This window comes from Acipenser ruthenus, chromosome 9 (genome assembly GCF_902713425.1).
Source record: "Acipenser ruthenus chromosome 9, fAciRut3.2 maternal haplotype, whole genome shotgun sequence".
Taxonomy (NCBI): domain Eukaryota; kingdom Metazoa; phylum Chordata; class Actinopteri; order Acipenseriformes; family Acipenseridae; genus Acipenser; species Acipenser ruthenus.
Window position 1 is genome coordinate 50,564,992 of NC_081197.1, and position 26,072 is coordinate 50,591,063.

General features: G+C 39.5%; 2 protein-coding genes and 1 long non-coding RNA gene across 3 annotated transcripts; 2 read left to right on the forward strand and 1 right to left on the reverse strand.

Moving 5' to 3' along the window:
* Positions 1-612: 612 nt before the first annotated feature.
* Positions 613-4,480, forward strand: LOC117405399 (large ribosomal subunit protein uL16m-like). Its single transcript, XM_034008424.3, has 4 exons — positions 613-909; positions 1,259-1,327; positions 2,044-2,192; positions 3,554-4,480. The coding sequence occupies exons 1-4, from the start codon at positions 852-854 to the stop codon at positions 4,037-4,039; spliced, it is 762 nt and encodes a 253-aa protein (XP_033864315.1). The 5' UTR covers positions 613-851; the 3' UTR covers positions 4,040-4,480.
* Positions 4,481-7,573: 3,093 nt separating this feature from the next.
* On the forward strand, positions 7,574-9,180 carry LOC131737935 (uncharacterized). The gene is made up of 3 exons (XR_009329522.1): positions 7,574-7,624; positions 8,454-8,522; positions 9,083-9,180. It is a non-coding gene; the product is annotated as an uncharacterized LOC131737935 (long non-coding RNA).
* A 297-nt stretch (positions 9,181-9,477) lies between these two features.
* LOC117406386 (C3a anaphylatoxin chemotactic receptor-like) lies at positions 9,478-13,840 on the reverse strand. The gene is made up of 2 exons (XM_034010403.3): positions 13,721-13,840; positions 9,478-12,916 (listed from the first exon to the last, which is right to left on the reverse strand). Exon 2 carries the CDS (start codon positions 12,903-12,905, stop codon positions 11,904-11,906), a length of 1,002 nt encoding a protein of 333 aa, XP_033866294.1. The 5' UTR covers positions 12,906-12,916; positions 13,721-13,840; the 3' UTR covers positions 9,478-11,903.
* Positions 13,841-26,072: the final 12,232 nt, after the last annotated feature.

Sequence of the window (26,072 nt, forward strand, 5' to 3'; positions counted from 1 at the left end):
TGTTTTCAGAACCCCGGTATATTAGTCCTTAACACTGCATTCCTCTGCATACTAGACATAGCAACAAGTAGTATACAGCTGGCTACTAACTGTCTTTGCGCAAGAAAAAGCACATTTACAGTCTGCAACACACAATGGTGTACTTAGTTTTAATAGTGTTTTTGTTGGAGCATATACACAAACTCCTCGTCCTTTACCAAATTGGGCAGAAGTAGGTCGGTATGGATACCATTATTATTATTTATTTCTTAACAGACGCCCTTATCCAGGGCGACTTACAATTGTTACAAGATATCACATTATTTTTACATACAATTACATTATTGTTTTACATACAATTATCCATTTATACAGTTGGGTTTTTACTGGAGCAATTTAGGTAAAGTACCTTGCCCAAGCGTACAGCAACAACGTCCCCCACCTGGGATTGAACCCAATATCCTCAGGTCAAGAGTCCAGAGCCATAACCACTACTCCACACTGCTACCCTAACACTGGGAAATCCTCACAACATATTACGTTACTGGCATACACAAATATTAATTTGCAGCATCATAAAGAATTGCATTCACTTCAGTGACGGGTACTTATAAACTGCATTTGTAAATCCAGGTACAGAACAGTAGCCCGTTTCTATCCGGAACTTTATTTTACTGCTTGACAAAGCTGAAGGGATCGTTTTCTGGTCGGACCGGATTGTCTTTTCGGTCTCAAGATGGCGGCGACCTTGTGAACAAAAATGAATAGAGCAGAAAAGGAAATCTAAAAAGTATTTTGCCAATAAAATTGAAGAACGAGACCAACATTTTGGGGGACGTTTAAGTAAAGCTGTCTGTCTCTGTGAATTAATCATGTTCGCGTTTCTGAAAAACACGTTCTTAGGACTCACCAGGAGTTCACGATTTACAGGTAACTCAAATAAATACATTAGTAATAAAATACTGTAACAAAATGAAAAATGAATACTATGATAATATACGTTGCTGGATTTAATTTAACGGTATAATGGGCTAAATATTACCGATATTTAACTGGACGTGATTGACTATATTGATCACAATGATGGTGTACTGTTGGGTCTACAATATTTAGATTTATTTTATGAAATTATGCCATTCCTCCAGATCAAAATGTCCCCCTGCTGCCTCACAATATCCCCAGTACTATGCATCCGTGGAAGTTTGTTTCTATAGCAGTAAAACTGAGAAACTGCGGATATCTTATGTTATTTCATTCTGTACTGTGTCTCTTTGTCTAGGTTCCCTGCAGAATCAACTGAAACTTGTTGCTGGAATGAAGACTTATGAAGAGCCCCCAGATTACAGTGGTAACTTTTAGCTGTATTGCAAATGTATTCAATAATATTTCACTCATTTGTGTAACTATGAAGTAAACACAATAACACCTTGAAGGGGAGGACATTTTCCCTTTATGCATTCAAAACCCAATCACCTCAAACAGAATGTTTGTACCACCTATTTACAGCATGTGTCAGATGAATATGTTCCCAACTGAATTGTAATGGAAGCAGGTTAAAGAGTTGTTTTGTTTGTTTCAATGCAGTAAAGAAAAACATTTTCCTGTAACGTCATAGAAACAGAAGGATTGATTTTTTTTTTTTTTTTTTAAAGTACCATTTAAAGAACCCTCATCAATATCCAATAAAATAATAATCAGAAATAAGCACAAATATTATTAGGTTGGTTTGAATGTCAACCTTTCAGGATAAAAATATTTGTATGTATTATTTGGTACTGAGTTTGGTGTCAATAATAACGGTGACTTTAAAAGGATCTGCATCAGTAATACATTCACAAGGATGTTTTTGGTAGATAGAAACACACACACACACACACACACATATATATATATATTTGCAATATATTGAGAGGGTCCATTGGACAAGTAACATGTCTTGTGTTTTATTAAAAAAAATAATAATACCATTCAGATCTAAAGAAAGTTAGCAAATTTGGATACCTTGCACATCCATATAATTTAGTATTTCTGGATTTACCCTGTGCTGATTTCCTATTTGCATAGGTGTGGTTCTACCTGAGAGACCAAAGCTAAAGTTCATAAATAAGGTTCCAAACTTTAAGAAGGCAAAGAAAGAGATGAAGAAACTGAGAGATATCCGGGGCCCGGCACAGACAGCCAACACTTTTGCACGGGGCCAGTATGGAATTGTGGTATGTAAAGCAGTAGCCTGGTACTCATTTGTCAGTTCATGTGGCACACAGTCATCGCACAGTAATCTAGCTTTTAGGGATGGGAATTTTAAATGTTTGAACGTATAAACTCTAAATAAGTAGTTAAACGTTGAGTAATATGCTAGACGTATAACCGGTCACATGACAAATTACACCAAACGCATATTTTTAAATGTATTCATTTTAGTAATGTATTATCATATACAGCAGTCCGTCGCATATCCAACTGCTGTGGTGCCACAGTAACGGAGGATATTATAAAAAGGAAGGGGACTGGCAATTACCTCCAAGCAATTTTTCTAATTGGTGCAACAGAAAGAGTGACACTGGGACAAGTTTTATTCTCGGTCAGTCTGCTGCGTCACTGGTTATGTCCACATGGGATAAGAAAAGCATTTCTTCTGACGTTAATAAAATTGCATCTCTAAACAAAGGAACAAGGGTTTGGAATTATTTTGAGGAACCGGACGAGAACTGTGGTATGTAAATAATTTTGCCAAACAAAATTGCAGTACCACAAAAACACAAGTTCAATCATAGTCTGTTTCAAAGCTTGTTTCAAAATGTCTGCTCTAGTACACTGCTAGTGTAAGGATTATTGCCCACATTGTCAAACAGGTAACAGGATGCCAAAACAGGAGTTATATGTTTGCAGGATTTAGATTTTGTTAAAACCTGAGCAGCTGAATTCTGAACTGCAGCCTGTTGAGAACCCTCTTAGAGACACTAGCAAGCAGAGCATTGCAGTAATCAAGTCTAGTAGAGACAAAGGCATGTATACTAACTTCATCATCAGACAAAGACAGAATAGAACGTAATCAGGCAATATTACGTAAATGAAAAAATGACACCCTTGTAACATTCTGCACATGGGAATCAAAGGCTAAACTAGGGTATAGATATAGTAAAGCCTACAAGCTTTTACATTTTTAACACTATCACTATTTAGTAAATCTACAGTGAATCTATATACATATACAAGTTAAGTAAACATGTCACATGCTATTGGCTTACCAGTGTTTTGCTTCTGGCAGAATGTGTAACCTATCACAATATGTACAATCTGTGACTTGCTTAAATCAACATTCAAGTGTCAAATTACAATTTTAAGTGATGGTTTGTAATTTGCATTAATTATGAAAAAAAGTTGGTGTCTGTGACAGTTTCTGATATGGAATATTGGTAATTGGAATTGGCCCCAAATATCACAATCGGAGCATTCATACTCATATTTATCAACATGTTCTAGATTGTAGCAGGAGAAGCCAGAGGATCTACTTGATTTGCTCTAAAATATCACCTGAAGTTGTAAACATATTTCTTGTGTCTTCTCCCCACAGGCTCTAGGTGGGGGGTACCTGCACTGGGGGCACATTGAGATGATGAGACTGACAATCAACCGGCGGATCGACCCGCGGACGACCTTCGCACGTTGGCGAGTGAACGCCCCCTACAAGCCCATCACCCGCAAGGGCCTGGGGCAACGCATGGGCGGGGGCAAGGGTGCCATCGACCACTATGTGACGCCTGTGCGCTGTGGCAGGATGGTGCTGGAGCTGGGGGGCCAATGTGAGTTTGGCGAAGTGGAGCCCATCCTCACAGAGGTGGCCAAAAAGCTGCCCTTCCCGGCCAAGGTGGTGAGCAGGGAGAGCCTTGCAGCCATGTATCAGGAGGAGCGTGAGCGTGAACTCAACAACCAGAACCCCTGGACCTTCCAGAGAGTTGTCTCCACCAACATGCTGGGGATCCGCAAGGTACTCAGCCCCTTCGACCTGCGCCACAACGGCAAGTATGTAGGGAAATTCCGCCTCCCAGGGAGGGTGTGACTGGCAACAGACCGGATCACCACGATCCTTCCAGAAACTGCTGCTCGAGCAGGGAACACAAGGACTGCAGATCAGTATTGTTGACGGAAGGGGATCGCCACAAGGGTCTTCTATGGAGGAGCCCTGGACTTTGTACCTGAACTGTGGAGGTTACAGATTTTGTACACGTTTCTGTGAATAAGAAGTTGAAGGAACTAAACTACATTTCCAGCAGCAAAATTCAGTCGTCATGACTAAAATACATTTCACAGGCTTATGTTTTGAATGAGGTCATTGGTCTACGTTGTGCTAAGAAAAAAAAATACAATTGAAAAGCACTTATTAAAACACAAGTGAAAACTGAAAACAAAACATACACTCATTTCCCAATACAAATGTACATTTGCATAGTGAAACATATTTCAAATGTAATTTGTTATAAGAATAAACATTTTTAAGTGATTGTGTTGAAAAAAAAAAGTTTTCTATCATTTAGGTACTGCGTGAAGCACATTTACCATACATCAAAGAATTTTTATTTTAAAGGTTCATTCGTCTCACACACAGTTAGAACTAATCTGGTTAAGGTTATGAGGTATGAGACGGTATACATGTAACCCAGTTAAACTTTACTGTTGGCACAAGTACAACAATCTAATAGGCTCTTGAGACACATTTTCAAACACAATATGCTACAGATTGTTGTGTTACTGGTGCAGGGAGTGGCATTGCTGGGTGTAACAGACCACTGGGAACTTGTTTCAGCAGGTAGTTATGAATTATTTAGAGGGTGTTTCTATATACTTAATGTATTCACGGCAAAAAATACCATGTTTATACACAAGACAGAATTTGTATGACTATAAAATATGCAATGGAAGCCAATGCATAAATTACACCTGAAATAAAGAATACACATTCTACCATACAGGTGGTCATAGGTAATTTAATGGGGTAATGGGTTTATTTCACTACTGTTATCCAACTAGTTTAACTTATTGATTGTAAATAATTTTGGATAGTGACTGTGATAGGATTCTGAAGGAATGTTTGTACAGTCAGGCTCATGGTCTTGCCTTCAAGGTGAGCCGCACTCAATAGAGCAACATTAACCAAGGCTGTGTGATGGAACATATACTGAAGGTATGTAGTTTTGGGAGGCAACATACTAGTATTTTTGCCATGGTGGATTTAAATCTGGCAACAGTAGGTGTTATACAGGATAATATACAGTGAGCTGAGAACAATAGAAACAATGATGTATATTTACAGGCAAGCAGTGTGTCTTTTGCGTCTAATATTTAGTTGTGGCCCTGCATATTAAAGTATACAGTGTGTTTAGCTATTGTAAAAAAAAAAAAAAAAAAAAGAGTATGCTAATATTCTATTAAGTAATGTAAGTATACTGACATTTCAGAGGCTCATATATATATATGAACATCATTTCAATATTATATTTAACGTCATGCAATCTAAGAAACTACAAAATGGTATATCAAAGTCTATCGGAAACTACAATAATGATAAGCCTACAGTATTTCATGTTAGATTTTGAAATGTCACATTTTTCAATTTTTGGAAAACTACAAAGCGATATTTAATTTCAGTATGTTAATGTAACATTATTAATGCTATAGGGCGTGATGCAAAACTTTTAGCCATAGCTGCAATACCCCCCATATAATCTACTAAATAAAAACACTGGTTTGTTTTTCAAAGTTGTTTTTCTGTCATCATATGCAGGTGTATGAAATGATCGATAAGCTTATCAAAGAAACATACTATACATTGTTGACAGCAAGTAGCCTACTACTAAAGTGTTAGAAAATATATCCTTTTACAGACAGTTATTTAGTAAAAATAGAAGTGAACTACAGAAATAATAAAAAAGGCAGGAAGGATGCTTATCAGGGGCGAGGTATAAAATACTGACTTGCCTGTCCTTGTATGAAATATGGGAGGGATCAAACACTTCAGGGTGTTTCAATCATGATTTTTCCTGGCAAGCACGTGTTGTCAGCACTTGGCTGTGATTGGTTAATCCACCAACGGTACCACACAGCCGGCAGACAAAATCGCTCTGGATTCGATTTGAGCGGTACCGCTCAGTGTCACTGTGGGACTAGCGCTATTGTCCTGTGCTGATCTGTCCAACACAGTAAGAAAGCAATAGCAGCGATACAGGCGGCAAAATACCTCGCATGCCGCGCTGCGCCTGTCTGTCCTGGGCTTAACATTATATTTTCAATGTTTTCTCCTGCTGTCTGTCTTTCGAAGCTCAGTGAATTTACTGTTTTGTTGTTTCTTTGGATGATCATCAATAAACTGTACTATTGGGGACAAGTGTACTACAGTATATAGTCACTGGTATACCACCTACCATTCATTAGCCTGTGTTTGAGTTTGATCATTTCCCCCCCGAGTGACCCTATCTGTCGTTCTGACAACCCTCATACCCGACAGTTTGAAGTGGAGTCGGGATGAAACATAGCCGTAGCGCAGCGACAAGCAAGTCTGGAAAACAGAGCCGTAAAAGAAAGAGCTCTAGGGAGGTAAGAAGCAGCTATTATTGCTATTACCAGCTCTGTTAAATGTAAATTTGCAGCAGATTTGATAATTGGTTAAGTCTGTGTTAGGCCATGTTGACTGTAAATTATTGTACTATGTATTTTGCCATATAAGGGCCCTTCACTAATTTACTATTTCCACAAAGGGAGCACTGTAGTAGTTTCTTGTTCATTTTGTACCCTTGGGAGTTTTTTCTTTTCTTTCAGAAGACAACACAAAAACATTGCATTATATTCTGCAACAAAACAGAAACGTACTCCTCATGACATCTACATAACACTCTAAAGTAACGTTAATTTGCAAGTCAACCTGCAATACATTCTACCACTCAGTTGAAATTCTTTAAATTAGGGTTCAGTGTTTTATTTTTCCTGCCAGTGGTGGTCACAAATGGTGCTCCACAAATGCATCTGTTTTTCAATGATCCTCAGATTTTGTTGCCTGTAGGATGCAAAACCTGCCAAGAAGAAACAACAAACTGGCCCTGCACCAAGGACAGGGGGTAAGAAAAAATGAGACCGTGCTGCCCAATTCCCATCAGTTATTATATTAGAAGAAAAGTTGTTAAATCAAAGTTTTCATAAACATTTTCGGCTAATACAATATGACCTTGGACTACCCATAGCAAAGAGGGAATGCTACCTGACAGAATGTGGTTGTGAATGTGCGCTACTCCCATAGTCATTTTGTTTTACCTCAGATGTCTTTAGAAAATGCTTAATTCTAACTATCCTGAGCCTTAAACAGATGGGTTCTGTCATTAAATAATATAGGACTATTTAGATCATTACAACAGACCCCATCAAATGTAACTGGCATACTGTATGAAAAGCACATTGATTTCTGATCATGGTACTACACAGTACATGCTAATTTTGAATATTCCGAAAATGTTCACCAGTTTTGACCATGATCTCCCTCCACTGTCAGGGAATTCTATCTGAATGAAAACTGGCTTTGTTTTCACAGTTCCATTTTGACTGGGAAAGGAAAAGAGAAGGAAGAGATTCAGAGGCATCTAAATATCATTAAGGACAGGTAAGGAGCTGACTGACCTGGTAAAATAAAATGGTGCAGTGTCTTTGCTCATTCCGGTTGCAATTTTGCAAACAAAAACAAACACAGCTTATTTAAAATTGGACCTACTAAGCGACGCATTCCTTAAACCCTAGCCCCTTCAAAGTTGGGTGTTTAGGGATTTATTCTGCGGTTCCAGATTGTCCTAAATATATTAGAGGACAGCTTTATGTTGTCTGCGGCAGAATTATGAGCTACACAGGAGGCTAGTGAGTCAGCACATTGTAAACGAATTGCAACACACACAATGAAATAAAACAAAATGCAAATATAAAATGACAAATTATTATGACGCAAACAGAATGCCATTTTTAAATTAGGAGGTTTATACAAAAGATACTTTAAATAAATACTTACAATCAGTTGTCAAGGCTCAGCCGTTACCATAGACACGGTCTGAAGGGAAACAGAGGCTCTGACTAGCATTTGTGCAGGTAATTCAGTAACACTTGACACGTATATCTATTGTATTTCTAATCCTAAAACAGCTACACTAGCCAGGGGATGCAGGGTTTATTTTCCCCCGCTGCGGATGCATATCCCGGCATTAGGGATACATATGTACATATGGTGTGTCAGACTTCACATTTATACATGTATCTAGAGTACTGCCTATCCTGCTGTGATGGAACTTGGAGGGCATTTCTAACATCTGATTATCTGAATCGAAGGATACAATCTGTGTCACTTTTTTCATTGTTGGCTCTGATTATATATTAAGTGTTGATGGGAGAGGTTAACATACTTGATCCAATAGTTGTGTAGTAGCCTTTGTATTTATTTCTTGCAGCTTTTACAGAGATCTGAAAAGGATGTCTTGCACCTTCCTGACAGCAGTTTTACAGGGTCGACTCAACAGGTATTATTATTATTATTATTATTATTATTATTATAAACGGTGAACAATAATTTACCTATTAACTAAGGTGTTGGGAAATGAAATAATTATTTTAAAGTTTGTGCTTGACTAAGTGTAGCATAGTATTACAGATTTAAAATACGCCTTAGTTTAATCTTCAGTGCATTTTGCTTTACTTTAGCCATTCAAATACATTCACCACATGAGCTATTGAAACACATTCCAAAATATGTTTTCAAAGTGTCTTAAGAATACTAAACATTTGAAAATTATTGTGGCCTATGTAATTTTAGCATAGGTAAGGAAGTCCAGTATTAGGGCTAATCGGGGTTTGTGAAACAAGGTCTTACTGGGCTGTGAGGAAGATGCAGAGGTAGAGTTTACGCTTTCATGACAGATGAGTTCATGCCAGGTTATAGTTGGGGCCTGTCACACTAGTTTTATGCCAGTAGAGGGAGCTGTGAGGGAGGGTAGTGCTGAGGGAAGTGCATCTAACTCTGTTCAAAACACCTATCAACTGTGTTACATGGTTGGGCTAATCGATTGTATGTTGTTGTCAGGAGGAGTTGTTAAAGATCACAGACCCTCAAGCGGCTCTCCAGAATGTGCTTGCTATTCAGAGCAGCAAAGAGATGCAGAACATGCTGGCTTTCCTGGAGCAGGCACACTCGCAGGCTGATGATCTGTGGCCCTAACCAGGATGCATCTGCAGATACAGAACAGGTGCTCAGGGCTTTGATCACTACTCGAGGATTTCTCATTCCTGATGACTTGTTATCACACAGAGCCCCCCTTCTCACAGGCCCTGACCTGAGAACTAAACCACCAAGCCTGAACTGCTTTTCCACTGCAAAAACACTGTATATAGTTTTCTAACAGCTAGTAATAAATCATCTTTAGATATATTTCTGGCTGATGCATTTTTGCTTTTCTGACTTGTATTATTATTATTTGTAACCTGCTAAAATCTGTATGTTTATATTCTCAAACAAATGTTTCATGATGAACAAATGTTATTTTTAAGACATGATCTTGAAACATCTACTTTGTATCTATTTAGGATTTACAATAACTTCCAAGAAGATGTTTTCAAACATAAGTTGTAAACATGATCAGCCCAATAACAATGTGAGAAATAAAAAGTTGTTTGTTAGAAAGAGGTCACTGCACTTCATTGTTACAAGCTGTGCATCTTGTATATCATAGAATTAAAGTGGAACTCATATGCAGGAAACACAGCTTAGTTTTTAAGTAGAGTAAACATCTGATAATGCCACATATCTAGTACAAATAGACCAATATGATTAAAAGAAATCCATGAAAAAAGTACTTTCTACATAATGTAAGGTAGAAGTGGGCAGTGTGTGTTGCTTTTCTTACTTAAAAGTATAATTTGTAATAGATACACACAGAAAATAAGAGACCAGCAAAAGCCCCTAAACTCTTTTGTTTGAAGACACACAAGCAAGATTTGCTTAAGCTCTAATCCCTCTCTTCACTACCAGAAGACTTCCCGGCCCAGTGTTTGCTTAGTGTACGCCATCATCTGCTGGTTTTGCCAGGGGTTGGTTGACAGGAAAAGTATGAATTTTATGTGGGTGTTTATGGGTGAAAAGGAATCCAAAACTGGGTATTTATTATTACTGGTACTAAAGGTTGGAATCTGAGGAACAATACAGTAACACAAATAACAGAGAGAATTTAGTTGGGCCACTACTTGAATGACTTGAAATGTCATGTACTGTACTTTAACTGATTGCTTCAGTTTAATACACTTTTATTGAAGGTTAGCTAGGGGTTTTAAAGCAGTTGAGAGTGCAATCTCTTTTAAATAGGGGATATGAGAAACAAACTACTCAACACTGGCTGCCCTCCCTCAAACACAGGACATGAACTGGAAAATTGAATCTTCAGATCTCTAATCCATTCTTTTTGTCTTTCAGGGCTTGGCTATTTTAATTATCGACAGTGTGTTTACATACTGTCTTTCTGCCAATACAACCCTATTGAGGACATTTTAGTGAAGCTTCTGACAGTTCCAAAGCAGTTCTTCATAAAACAACATTTAAAATCTAGATTTAGGACCGTTTAAATCAGTGTTCTCAGTTTGTATTGTCGCTTGTTTGATAAGTCACAAGATTTATCACTCCTGCTTGGTAATATTAAAAATGTCTGTGGACGTGATGAAAGCAACGACTGGATTCGTTGCTTGTAAAACCTGTCATTATGTTTTTGTGTACGACATCCACAGAACTGGTACATCTCTGCAAAAGCACAGGTGTAGCTCCCTTTCCATTATTATTATTATTATTATTATTATTATTTTTTTTTTTTTTTTTCAGCTCTCAAATGTTGAATGTGTTTATAGAACTGTGTTATTGGGACTGGTTTTTGAAGTGTAATACTAAACATTCTCTGGGCTTTTAAAAAAAAAGTCCTTAAAAAACATTCCATAAAGTTTTGAGGGAGAAGCAGACTACTGTGGGATAAGTGGAAAATGTTTGCATGGATGGGTGGTTTCTTACAGTCCATTCTCATGGGGTGGGGTGGTGGTGTGTTTGCTTGCTATCCTGTGTTGAAAATCAGTGGTCACAAAAGGTCTGGCCTGGTTAGCAAATCCTATCAGTTGTTTGGAATGAATGAAAATATTTGCATCGTCACAACTTCCTTTAAGCATCACATTTCCAAGTTAATACGACAGTCTTGTGGTGTTTCTATATTCATTGCCTCACATCTTTTGAAATGCTCCTTGATTACACATATCCAACTATGGTTTAGAGTATTAAAGTATGAATGCACAGTTTTTATGTCTGAGTGTTTGATGTTATGGGTGGTTTTAAGTTCCTAAAAATCCTGCAGATTCCACAGGGGTCTCTAAGGATGCCTACTGCGTTAACTAACTGATCCAAATATTTTACTGCAGGCTCTCAGGCTCTACAAGCACATCATTGGTGAAAAAAAGAAAAAATACATACTTTATTTCCCCTAGCCTATGTCCATTAACCTGCCTAGCTGTGATTTCAGCTGGCATCACTGGTGATTCAGCAACAATCCCTGACCACCTTGACAGTACAGTATATGATTATATATATATATATATATATATATATATATATATACACATACATTTATTGTAATATATCTGTTTCAATTTAATAGGCCTTTGCATAAATGTACATCTTAGGAAAATGTTCTGTCCACATGAAGCGAGAGTTACAGATACAGTATTACAGTATTTAGCAGTAGTTTTAAATAAGGGTATTGCATGGCAGCATACAATACACCTCTCATAACATTTTCAGCCAGTCTAGTAAAGTGTTGTACACACCTTGGGGTGAGGAGAATGTTAAGCATCTATGCTACCTTGGCCTTGAATGTTCACTAGACCAGTGACTCCTGTGCCTTTAAGGATCGTCTGTGTTTCAAATCAGATGCTTCATCGTTGAAGATCCCTTCGATTGCTGAAATCAGTGATGCTTTCACAGTGCTGCGTAAGTCTTTTCCGGCTAAGACGTAAAGTACGGGGTTGAGGCTGCTCTTCAGGTGAACAAGGTACAGGGAGAAATAAACCCCATTTGTCGCCATCCTGTATACTTTGTCCTGGGGATAGGGACTGTAAAGTGACATAAGAAAACGAAACGTGTGGTAGGGGACCCAGCAGGTGAGGAACACCACCATGGTAAAGGTGAGCACCTTAAACAGCTTCGTATGCTTCGCGGGGCAGTCCTGCTTTGCCTTTAGCAAGACCACCAAGTTGCAGGAGACGAAGAGCAGCAATGGCATCAGGAACCCCAGCACTGTTTCTGTGACAAAAAGCCCTATTGGAGACACAAATTTTTCAAGACATTGGCCATTGATGATCTGGCTGGACTGCAGGTACGGGAAGCTGAGGAACAAGGAGAGGCACCACAAGAACCCACAGATGGTGGGGACAACCCAGGCGGGCCTGCGGAGACGATACCATACAGGGTGCAAGAGACAGAGGCATCGCTCCAGGCTGATAGCGGAGAGAAGGAAAGCCCCTGCATACAGGCCCAGCCCTCTCAGGAACATGATGATCTTACAGGCGATAGCTCCGAAGTGCCATTGGTAATAGGCAACCAAGTATGCAATGGCCAGTGGGATACGCATCACCAATACCAAGTCAGCAAAGGCCAGGTTCAGCACGTACAGCCCAAAGCTATTCCTTCTGGTGCTGCGGAAACACAGCACCCAAATAACCAAGGCATTTAGAGGCAACCCAACCACGAATATCAGGGTGGCTATTCCAATCTGTGCCACGCGCAGAGTCTCTGAAGGGGGCTGTGTGATGTTAGGGCTTGTGGAATTAACTGGTATACTGAGTAATGAAGCATTCATAGCGTCCCTGTCAAATCCTGCCATCGAGAGGATCCCTAAGAAAGGAAAAGGAAAAAAAATTGAAATCTAACATTTAGATTCAATGGTGCACAAGATCTAGAGCTTGAGAAAAGTGTATGCATTAATATACTGTTGTTGTAAGCTTAGGTACAGAGCAAGTTCTTCAAATATATAGGTGACTTTTTGTTCAGAAGCAATGATAACATTCTAAAATTATGCCAGGTTGGAAAAACAAAACCAGTAGATTGCTTTTAAAACGGAAACTGATTCTGATGTCAAGGTGGATACAGTTCATTTTAAATTCACCTAAAATGGAAACAGCAGTACTATACAATTAATGGTAGGCTGTAATAAAACCCAGTTCAGTATTGTTTTTTTTTAATTTTAAAATGCAATCAAACATAATCAGTGTTCAGAGAATTTTATTTTGAATATATTTTGACAGGCTGTATATAATGTAAATAAAATCTTGAGGTCAATAAACTAAAGACAGATTCAATTTTCTTCCATGCAATTTAAAAAACTTCAAAATACTTTAGCAATGCAAATATTGTTGGTGTAATGTCAAATTAAAAGGAGATATCTACCAGTTTCTTACTTTACACTTGGAAACCCATTTAATGCTGTACTTAAATTTAGGAATGCATCAGAATATAATAATACAAAAAATACTAATAAGACTAATTCTTATACGCCTACTTCTACTGCTATTGCTACTATTTATACTACGACTATAATAATAATAATAATAATAATAATAATAATAATAATAATGCTACTACTACTAATAAACTAAGAAAGCAAAACCAGTTCAATGCTACAGAAATGACAGTACATACCTGTGCCTCTGGTCAGTGGTATGTGCTGGTTGGTGTTTGCTATAAGGCAGAACGATTAGACTCTAGTGACTGCTTGCTGTCTTGTTCATAGTTTTTAAAGAGATTAGGTATAGCTCTCTGTGCTTCATTGACAGGAAAGAGAGGAAGTGGTTGTACTTCAACATACAAGTTCCTACACGAAAGCCAATGAAACAACTTTCCATAGACTATAGTGTAGTGGCTTTACCTGATAGCACATGTTTAATAAATGTATTTGATTGCTATCAGTTATGCACACCTATGCACACACACACACACACATATATACACCACAAAGTGAGGAGCAGAGAAAGTATGGGAAAGGGTAGTATGATAAAGCAAATATTAATGCTTTAAGCAGAAAAATGGTTAAGTATTGTGTAAATGCATAATTTTATCATGAAAAAAGCCATGTGTACCACATTCAATTAAAGCCTGAAGAAGGCACGAGTTTGAATTTACAGTTTCTCAAGCTGTACTTTTTAATTAAAACTCACACCTCACTGCAGTGCTATTGCTGCCTCCCTCTTGGTGATACAGAAGAGGAGAGCCAAATAACTTTTAACTCTTGCTTCAGGCAGAAGGCATTCGGTTGCACGATGGTGGAGTGAATGAGGAATGGCCTCCCTTCCCTCAGGCTTCTCTGAGCATGTTCCGCAGCTCGCATTGCCATGGTAACAGATACTGTTTTGACAGAAATGTCAAAAATGTTGCACCATGAAATGTTTCTACATGAATTTGTTTTGTTTGACCTAAGCAGTCATTTAAACAAGCTCATTATGCAGGAGTGACCTATATGTTAGGTATTAGTACAGCAAAACTCTTGCTCTTACTGTGGCATTCAATGGCAAACACGCAGCAAAGTATGGGAAAGCACAGTACATAATACACAAGGTATATTAAAGATTAGAGAGTAAGTAGCTTCAAATGTCATTTGATTTTTTTTCCCCATTGTATGGTGTTTGCAATCATTCTGAGTTCTGTTTCTTCAATAATGAGTTATTACCATTTTCCCTCAATCAGCTTTTAAGTTGAGCTATAGGGTTAGGGTTAGTGATCTGAGTGGAACCAGTGGTGGTCCAGTGGTTAAAGAAAAGAAAAGGGCTTGTAACCAGGAGGTCCTCGGTTCAAATCCCACCTCAGCCACTGACTCATTGTGTGACCCTGAGCAAGTCACTTAACCTGCTTGTGTTCCGTCTTTTGGGTGAGACGTAGTTGTAAGTGACTCTGCAGCTGATGCATAGTTCACACACCCTAGTCTCTGTAAGTCGCCTTGGATAAAGGCGTCTGCTAAATAAACTAATAATAATAACGAGGAAGACAAGTGTTCAGTTCAGACAAGCTGAAAGCCAGGTAAAATCAAATACAAGGAACAATGATAATAAATCAGGATTATTGGAAAAACAGAACACTTAAACAATCAAGGCAAATACTGTACAAGGTGGGTCTACTCTTTCCAGCAGTGTTAACGTGCTACAGAACCCCCTGTTGTTTACAAGAAACATGTGGCTTTATTTTTTGCTGTATTTCGTGTTGTCCATATCACAGTCATTTTTTTTAAAACTTATACCTAATAGTTTTTTTTTCCATTTTTACTCAGGAACGTCCACAAGGCAGTGTATCCTCCTGCAACAATGCTGGCGGTCTGATTGAAATGAGTGGAATATTGTGAGAACAGAAAACCAGCATTGTTGCAGGGGTGTGTGTGATCTGTATATACGTTCTCCTGGTGAACAATATCTACAACTCAGGACACAGAAGAAGCAATGTAATGCATTTCTTGTAAACCTTGCAGGGTGTTCTGAGTAACACTTTCCACAGACTGCTGTTAAAATGTCAACACTGTTCAACACAAAAGGGTACAAAAGAGCTGCTCTTGCAACAAACCAACAAGCAACATAGATGTTTATATTTAGGGTTAATATACTTATATTTGCCCTGGGCTGCCCCTGTGGTTTAGGCAAAGTAGCTTTACCTTCCTTGATATTGGTTTACATTTTTCTCTCTGATAAGTGGTCCTGTCCTCATACTTTGATAGTATTCAATGGAACTCCTGAGGGCAATCACAGGTTTGTTGTACTCTGATGGGAAACTGAGGTGTCTCTTGATCCCATGGATAGAGGGGATGACAAAATTAGTTGTGACAACTTGGTCTCCCTGTATCCTGTCTGTAACTTCCTTAAAGAGAGTCATGATGCTGCTAAAATCCTTGGGAACAAGTCTGTCTCTAGCAGTGAGGGCAGTTGTATCTAGGGAGTCCAGCTTTTCCTTGCCAATGCTCAGTACACTTCTCACCATCTTGATCTGACTATTTCTGGCATCAGTGTAGATGTTTCGTTTCTGAGCGCTGGGTCACAGCAACATACAGAATATATATGCACCAGCTTTACAACCACATTTCAAGACTGTGCAGAAAATCACAGAAGTTACACCCAAAACCATAAACCCCCCCTTTTCTCCTATCTCAGCTCTTTCAAAAAGAAACACATTTGAATTGCTTCACAGCTCCCCCGAGTTGCCTCTCTACTATCTCCTAGCAATCAGCCAAGAATGCACTGCTTATCTCTCCATTCTATACTGAGGAACTAGGAAACAGTGAAACAGTGTCTGCCATCCGTAACCCGACATGAGGTAGTTTTAAACACTTTTGAACAAATGTAGGCAGCATTTACAGGCAGCAGTGTGGAGTAGTGGTTAGGGCTCTGGACTCTTGACCAGAGGGTCGTGGGTTCAATCCCAGGAGGAGGGACACTGCTGCTGTACCCTTGAGCAAGGTACTTTACCTAGATTGCTCCAGTAAAAACCCAACTGTATAAATGGGTAATTGTATGTAAAAATAATGTGATATCTTGTAACAATTGTAAGACGCCCTGGATAAGGGTGTCTGCTAAGAAATAAATAATAATGTACATAATTTCTCATATTGAAAATGGGCCAGTTCAAACTACAGCATAAAACATTGAAAAATAAATCCACATGTTGCAACATGTTTTCAGTTAAGGCAAATTTTTTTTCCTGGCACATGCAGTCTCTGCTTTGCTGTAACATTAACCTTATCTTGAAACGGAAAGAACAGGTAAGTCTGCATAACCAATGGCCACATGACCAGCATTCACACCCATTCACCCCCCCTTTTACACACACAACCCAATTGTATGACCTGTGATGCATTCCAGGGCATGTGCTGAATTCATGCTGATTAGAACTAGCAAAATGCATGCCTTGTCTAAGAGTTTCAATGATCTCTCATTTCTTACCATTTAAAAGGCACATATAAAAATCTAAAATGTATATAAAACCTTACAGTGTTGACGACTTGAGTCCATCCCTAACAACAAGTTGAAGTGAATGTGCAAAATAATGTTTGTATTGCTGCAGGTATTCCAAGGGACTGTCATCTGACACACTGTCACCATCTCCTGACACACTGTCACCATCAAGGTCACTTTCACTGGAGTCCTGAGAAGCTTGGGGTTGTTGCTGGAACCATGTTGAAAGCGTTGTCCGTGACAAAACTGGCAATTGTACTTGACATGTTGTAGGTGGCCCCAATTTGCTGTGGTAGTGGAGCATATTGCCCACTGTCTGTTTGCCCTTGACACGTTTGCAGGCAAACAACACTGTGCTTTGGGCGTCATTGATGATCATGTGGCCAATGACTACCATGTAAGAACACATCTGCCTACTATACCATAAATCAATTGTGAGGCAAACACTTTGGGCCGATTTGCTACATTTAGCCCTTCACACTTCCTCAGCATTGTCAGGTATAGCAAAATGCTCATAGGCAATTGAAGCTTTGCCTTTAGACATGGTTGTTGTTGCTAATGATTACTAGTATCAAAGGTGCAATGACACACAGACGTGAACTATCCTTCAAGGATGTTTATCCAACAATCAAAGCATTCAATTAACCCTGCGATTCCTTTAACAATGTATCACTAATTGCTGTATCATTAATTGCACTTGTAGTTGGTTAAATAGTAATGCTTGCTAAATATATTTATTATTATTATTATTTATTTCTTAGCAGACGCCCTTATCCAGGGCGACTTACAATTGTTACAAGATATCACATTATACATTATTTCACATTATACAGATATCACATTATTTTTACATACAATTACCCATTTATACAGTTGGGTTTTTACTGGAGCAATCTAGGTAAAGTACCTTGCTCAAGGGTACAACAGCAGTGTCCCCCACTGGGATTGAACCCACAACCCTCCGGTCAAGAGTCCAGAGCCCTAACCACTACTCCACACTGCTGCCTATTTAATAGATTACTTTAAACTGATCAACTACATTCTGTCAAATGCAAATACTTAGCAAACACATTAAAATGCAAATGAAAATGTGGTGTATATTTCTTGATTGCATTTTAATTTAAATGCAAATGCACTTACAATTGAATCCAACTTTGCCACAAACTATAAAGTGAGGAATGAATATGCCCTCCTTGCAGTGCATCAGGATTTGGGTGGTGCCATTGAGTCACTGCATCTGCACAAGAGGAATGACAATTTATTGTTGGAACACTAATCAGTTAGAGTCATATTATCTATACTGAAGATAAATCCTGCTCTCTGATTGGCTGATATGGTATAGGTAAATGCCAGTCACATATAGCAGTTTTAGCATACCTCCTGAACCACTGTCAACAGCCTACTGTCTCGTCCCACAATCCTTTTTCTGATTTTAGATTTAACTGATAGACACTGAGAAAACAACCCTGAGAATAAAACTCTGAGTTCACTTAACCTCCCCTTCTCTGATGCAGTTTACTGTATTTTATTACATTAGCGGTGCATTGTTCACTGCTAATCCAACCTGTGATGTTATTTGATTTAACTATTCTCAGGATGCCTAAACAAATGTAAAAAAGCAGAAGAGTACCTTGGGGTTTTACCATAAACAGTAAACATTCAATTCACTTTTGGGACAGCATGAAAAAAGTCATGATAAATACAGATTTTTGGCCATCTCCATAAATTGTGAAAAAAGTAAAACAATGAAAAGGGGAATATTACAAAATAAACTCTAATCTTACAATTTCCTGTTACACAACATTCATTTAGTAGAAACAGACAGGATGTAAGTACAACAAGGGGGATTTCTTCAGCTTTCTTAAAGAACAGACTGTTCCCAAGGAGAAGTACTGTAAAGCTGATAACAAAACAGCATTTCAGCTATTGGGTTTAGAATTTCATGTATGACCATCTTACTTAGAAAACAAATGTCTAATAACTATTGAGAAAGTGTATCTGTAGCCTCTTGCAACCCCAGAGGTTTTAACAGAGACAAATTACAGCAAGCATGTTATTGTATTTGAAGGTCTGTTTTAGCTGTGTGGTCCAGTGGTTAAAGAAAAGGGCTTGTAACCAGGAGGTCCCCGGTTCAAATCTCACCTCAGCCACTGACTCATTGTGTGACCCTGAGCAAGTCACTTAACCTCCTTGTGCTCCATCTTTCGGGTGAGATGTAATTGTAAGTGACTCTGCAGCTGATGCATAGTTCACACACCCTAGTCTCTCTAAGTCGCCTTGGATAAAGGCGCCTGCTAAATAAACAAATAATAATTGTGATTAATGAAATAAAGTTTGCAGTTCACAAAACACTTTTCAACTGTTTAGGCGAGAGTTCAGACTTTACAATACATTTCAATGAACTGTTTAACCTAGCGGAATGTTGAACAATCATTCCTCAAAACGGTCCTATTGTTTTATGAATAGTCCATTAGTCTTCAGATGTTTAGGGCATATTGGACCTTATTCACAAAATAAGATTTTTTTCTTCAATCAGAATATATTTCTAACCCCCTCTAAAGTAGCTGAAATGAGTTTTTAAAACTGCAAACTTGATATAATGAATCAAACTGGGCTTTAAAAAAACAATACTTTAAACTATTTTAATAAAATGGCAAAATAGGGCAAACATGTATATTAGCTTTCTACTTTCTGTTATTTTCCTAGATTGGTCCACATATTAATTAACAAATAACACTTTATTAAAAACGATATCAAACATGATGGTATATTCTAGGATGGCTAAATAAACAATACATAAACTCAACATGTCAGAGGTGACACATGTAGTTTACCAACGTGATTTCAATCACTTGGGCATTAGGAAACAGTGTCTGCCATTTGTAACCCTGGAGGTAGTTTTAAACACTTTTTAACAAATGTACATAATAGAAAATGGGCCAGTTCAAACTACCGCATACAACACTGAAAAATAAACCCACACGTTGCAACATGTTTTCAGTTAAGGCAAATTATTTTTCCTGGCACATACAGTCTCTGCTTTGTGCTGTTCTAGAGCGAGGGGTTGATCAATGTGGGAATGTCAGATTTCTTTCTTTCTTTCTTTCTTTCTTTTTTATTTTTTATTTTTTTTTACAAATTAAGCTCAATGGTTTTTTACATTCAAAGATTATGTGTAGATTGTTAAGCACAGATTAATGGCCTTGTGTGACAGAAAGACAATGATTCTTGGTGGTGGTAAATCTCCCTCTCGACCTGTGAGGGCGCTAAGTAACGGGAACAGAGTACTCTGGACTACGTGGCCTGACACTTCGTTCCGAGGGTTAAAAGGAAGTCTGTCATATAGAAAAGAGACGGCGCTTCGGTACACTAACTCATTGACCCGGAGGGAGAATGATGTGGCAGCTGCAGATCATAAAAAGCAGCTGCAATCGTTTACCAAGGGGTCATGAGTAAATAGGGGTCAAAGCAATGTTATCTGTTCCTTCATTTTGGTTTATGAAAAGTGACCTGGAAGGACCTGTGTTTTGACACAGATAAGTCAGATAAATCCACAAATTAAGACGACACCGGAACTGTTGATAGACAATAATCCTAACGTTTCGCTAGCTGTGCCGCCAGCTTCTACAGAGGAACATTGAAGCTTTTAACAAATCATATGGGAAAGAATTAGCGCAGAGAAGCCAAGTTTATGTGTGGCAGCGAATGTTGCTACATTCATCATCTTGTAACACTAACTGTTGAAACATGTTGAAACATTTGTTATCATTTCATGCAATTTGTGTCCGAATCAGTAAATAACGATAGGTTGCGGATGCAACCCCAGGTCCCTGAAAGAGAAAATAACAGTCAAGTATGGGACATTGCCGTCAGGCAGTAGGGATTGGCTGAGCTTTATTGCAAAGCTGCCGAAAGGCAGAGACTCTCTTCCTCTTTTGCTCTTCAGGCCATGAAGGCTTCCGGAGCGACCTCGCGGCTTGATGGTTATTTTCTTTCAGGGAACCGGGGTTGCATCTGCAACCTATTGTTCCCTTTCAAGTCGAAAATAACCATCAAGTATGGGAACAGTGTACCCAAGCCGTCGCGAGGGAGGATTCTCGGCAGTAGGACAGACTTACGTCATAACGCAACTGCGTAGGCAATACATCTACGATATGCGGAGCCGCGCCTCAGCGTCCACGCTCGCAATGACACCTATCCTAAAGTGGAGTCAACACCATATCGTGACAATACTCAATATGATCGCCAACTAGGGCGTCATAGAATGTAACACGGATGCTCCGAATGACTGAGCAGAGGATTCCAGTACATTTAAACGGTAGAACCTCATAAAAGTATGCGGTGTAGCCCAACTGGCTGCAGCGCAAATGTCAGACACCGGCACCCCTCTAAAGAGGGCCCAGGATGTCGCCATATCCCTAGTGGAATGTGCCTTCAACTGCCCTGGTGGCGGAATGCCTGCAGATTCATTTGCTAATTTAATAGCATCCACTATCCAATGGGAAAGGCGTTGTTTAGACAACAGCTGACCCAAAGTCCTAGAACCATGGCATATGAACAGCTGTTCTGTTCGCCTCACAGTCATTGTACGGTCAATATAACAGCTCAATGCCCGCACGGGGCAGAGCATGTGTAACCGTTCTTCCTCTGGGGAAGAAAAAGGAGGAGGATGGAACGCCATCAACTTGACTGGTTGGTTCATATGAAACGGGGATATGACCTTGGGTAAAAAGGCCGGATTTGGATGCATGGAGACCTTAGAAACGTCTCCTGTGAAACGAGTACATGATGAATGCACTGAAAGTGCATGTAACTCGCCCACACGTTTGGCTGATACCACTGACAGCAAAAACGCAGTTTTCATAGACACGAGCTTCATAGAAGCCCTTGGTAAGGGCTTCTAACACCATGTCAAGGCTCCATGACGGTGCATCGACTCCTAGGGGGCTGTCGAGGTCCCGAGAACCATAGGGGGCAGTGTGTGGTCTCTCGCGAAGCGAAGAGATCTACTTGCGCTGTGCCGAACCATTCCCAGACGTGCTCTACCACCTGAGGGTGAAGACGCCATTCGCCGGGAAGAGGGCCTCCTCGGGATAGGAGATCTGCTGCGTAATTGACTCTGCCCGGTAGGTGAACTGCACGCAGAGAGGTTAAACGCTGTTGTGCCCATAGCAACATCTGTGTTACCATCCGGTGAAGACAGGGGGACCGCAAGCCGCCCTGGCGGTTGATATACGCCACAACTGTGGTGTTGTCTGACCGCACTAACACATGTTTGCCTAGAAGCACTGGCAAGAAGTGCCGAAGGGCGAGGTCCACTGCTCTGAGTTCCAGAGCATTGATGTGGGCTGACCTCTAAGGTCCTGACCACACTCCACGGGTCCCTGTCCCGTTCCAGACTGTTCCCCAACCTTGGTTGGAAGCGTCGGTCGTGATGACTTCCCTCTGGAAAATGGGATCCAAGCGTACGCCCTGGCGGATGTTCGACGGAACTTTCCACCAGCGTAGCGCTTCCCAGCAGGCTCGAGATACCCTTAACCTGCAGTGTTTGTCTCCGCGGATGCAACGCGAAGGCATTGAACCAGGCCTGCAGAGGTCTCTGGTGTAGTAAGCCCAAAGGAAGGGCTTGCGAGGAGGCAGCCATCAACCCCAGCAAGCGCTGACACAGCTCCATGCTGACTGTTTCTCTCAACCTGACAAACAGACAAACAAACAGACAAACAGACACAGAACACAGAAGTATCGCGCTGGCATAAATCCAGCACGAATAGCAATTACAATTTCTTATTTCACTTCACCTCCCAACTCTCATTCTCTCCTCATCGAACACCCAACCCTGAGTAAGTGATTCGTGCTCCTTTGTGCAATCCCTGTGCCTAAATCCAAATATATATTTTAAAACATCCATGCTACATAACCCACACTGTGCACCACTACATACATACATATAACCAATAGCACACCACATATAACACAAAATATGCACAGGGGCGGGGGTACCCTGCCACACACTACCTCCACTGAAAATGAAGGAACTAAATAACAGAGATGTTTAGCTGTGGGGTAATAGATTTTTGTTTGCCCTGGGCTGCCGCTGTGGTTTTTGGCAAAGTAGCTTTGCTTTGCATGATATTTGTTTGAATCTCTATAATCATTTAACACTCCCACAATTCTCCATTAAGTGGTTATGTGTACAAAAAAAAAAAAAAAAAAAAAAAGTGCTTATCTTGATAGCATACTATTGCAGCATCAGAACCAACTTGCAAGCAGAAACATAGTTTAAATACTGGAGCATAAGTGCTACATAAATGCAAAGTCAGTACTCTATGACTAGTCTCTTTGTTGTTGGACAGGTCAATTAGCATTGTGTAATAAGTAGAAATAAAGGTTTTCTGTGAGCCCTGTATATCATTGGCACAAATACACCTTGATTCTGCAGCTGCACCACAAACTGCTAACAGGATTTGGGTGGTGCCATTGAGTCACTGCATCTGCACCAGAGGAATGACAATTTAGGTTTGGAACAATAATCAGATAGCTATATTATCTATAATGGAGAGACATCTTGCTATCTGATTGGCTGACAGGGTATATGTAAATGTCAATCACATATAGCAATTTGAACATACCTCCAGAACTACTGTCAGCAGCCTGCTGTCTGGTCCCACAATCCTTTTTGCAAACCTCAAATCACACATAATGTACACCCCAGTATTCTTTATTGCTCACCATTTTAAACAGATTGCTTGTATTTAACACTGGAATGACCGCGTTTATAGGCATACCTTGAACAACCATGAGCATCTACACAACCGCAGCATTGTAAATAAACAGACATTTTAACAGATATGTGTTTATAAACAGACATATCACATAAAGCACAACCTCAAAAATTGGTAAAAAAAAAAATGAAATAAACAAATATTTGAAAATAAATTTGTGTATACAGTATACAGGTATATCATGTAGATACAAAACTATACAACTGAGACGATGTAAATAAGTATAACATTTGTAAAATTAAATTTCATCACCTGTTATCCTCGTCAACAATTTATCCCCTCAGTGGTTATTATAAGACGCTGTGTTTAAATTCTAATTCTGTTAAACATGTTAATGAGGTTCATGTACAGTTTGTATCTGACCAGAACCCTTTAAAAATAAGGCTCAGACACCACACCACAGGTTAATACTGCTCTAGTTCCACCAGCAAACAGAACCGCTCCAAATACGATTCAGAACAGTTCCGGAATGAGAGTTTCCATATCTGTGAATCAGTGTACAGTCTGTCAACAAAGAAAGTGTTAAAGGGAATTACTCTAATGTTTTGAGAATCTGCAAAGCCTGAATGGTTTTCTTGTTTTGACTGCACACTCATTTCAGGATAATACAATAATTGCAGGGATTCTGGAAGCACTTTAACACCATAATTTCCTAGCACTGGGTTAATCTTTTTTTCTATCAAATTCATCAAAAAAACCTGCACTGAAAAATCTGTACGACATTGCCCCCTTGAGGAAGCTGCAACTTTAACATGTTGGTCTGTAGAGGAAGTGATAGAGAGTGCGTCTGCATGTTTTTATTTAGTATTATTTATTTATATTTAATTTACAAAATAACCTTTTTTTCATAATTTTGTAGTCGCCAATTAATTTTAACCCATTTTTCTCCCAATTTGAAATGTCCAATTTTTAGGCTCAGCTCACCGCTACCACCTCTGCGCTGATTTAGGAGCCGCGAAGACGAACACATCCTGTCCTCCGAAGCGTGTGCCGTCAGCCGACCGCTTCTTTTCACTCTGCAGGCCCGCCATGCAGCCAACCCAGACCTACAGCGTCAGAGGACAGTGCAAGCCCGAAGGTGCCCGGCAGATGTACAGGGGTCGCTGGTGCGCGGTGAGCCAAGGACACCCTGGCCGACCAAAGCCCTCCCCCTTCCACGGTCGGCAGTGGAATAGCATGGACTTGAACCGACGATGTCCAGGCTATAGGGCGCATCCTGCACTCCACGTGGAAAGCCTTTACTGGATGCGCCACTCAGGAGCCCATCCAAAATCTACTTTTTTGATTCAAATGAAAAGAGGGAAGATGAATAAAGAAGAATGTACTCCCAACCCGATATTTAAAACATCCACAGTCTCTATTGGGTATTACACCCCAATCTGCTGTGAATTCTTCCTTGCCGGTGATCCAAACTATCTTCAGCCACTGAAAGCCTGGACTTCCACCTGTCTGACTGGGCACCACTGGATTCCAGTTCTGAAGGTATTCCCCTAGCTATGCATATGTTAGAAGTAATGCACAAGCATTAATTTAATTTCAAGAAGATCTCAACACTGTGTTCTTCAAGTACAAACTGAAAACCTTTAATAAAGTTGAAGAAGAGTGTGAAGAAACAGCAGAGCATATCAAGGCATGCTAACTAGATTAATGATTTAAAAAATACATAACATACATTTTCACTCGACATCCCAAACAAACCTATACTATTTTCTATGGTGGGATATTTGTTTTTAACTTTACCCTCCAAAAATGTGTTTCTTCAATAGAGATGTCCAAGACAAATATCCCACCCTTGGGATACCAAGATATTCAGTTAAGAAACAGACAGTGAGCAAGTGAACACAGGCAGAAGATTCTCTCCCCCCAGCACAGGTGTTTCATTTTCATTTGTTATGCGAGAGTATATTTTAAGTAAAAAGCTGCACATATTTTCTGTTGTTTTATTCAAAAGTGGGATCTTTAATAATGTATTCAATTGATTTTCTTGCTTGTTTCAGAACTACGTAGACAAGAGAAGGCCTGTCTTCATATTCTGTATTTTATTGACTGCAACCACAGAGCAGCACTAACACCTGGATATTATTGCAGAGCTGAAAGCACACTGCAGGATGCAGAGTGTTTATGGAGCACTGACAAATGTAGCCAAGAACTAGGGATTGTTCAATACAGTGAGTACTGTGGTCAGACACCTCAAAGGAGGGAGTGTATTCAGCTAATACAACTATCTACAATTAATAATAACACATAATGAAATGTACAGATAGAAGATGGATGTTCCTAAAT

What these genes read in the sequence shown, in the direction of transcription:
- LOC117405399 (XM_034008424.3), top strand. Translation starts at nt 852, where the DNA reads ATGTTCGCGTTTCTGAAAAACACGTTCTTAGGACTCACCAGGAGTTCA. An exon ending in CAGGAGTTCACGATTTACAG is followed by an intron (nt 910 to 1,258) that starts GTAACTCAAATA and finishes CTCTTTGTCTAG; the next exon opens with GTTCCCTGCAGAATCAACTG. An exon ending in AGAGCCCCCAGATTACAGTG is followed by an intron (nt 1,328 to 2,043) that starts GTAACTTTTAGC and finishes CTATTTGCATAG; the next exon opens with GTGTGGTTCTACCTGAGAGA.
- LOC117406386 (XM_034010403.3), bottom strand. Translation starts at nt 12,905, where the DNA reads ATGGCAGGATTTGACAGGGACGCTATGAATGCTTCATTACTCAGTATA.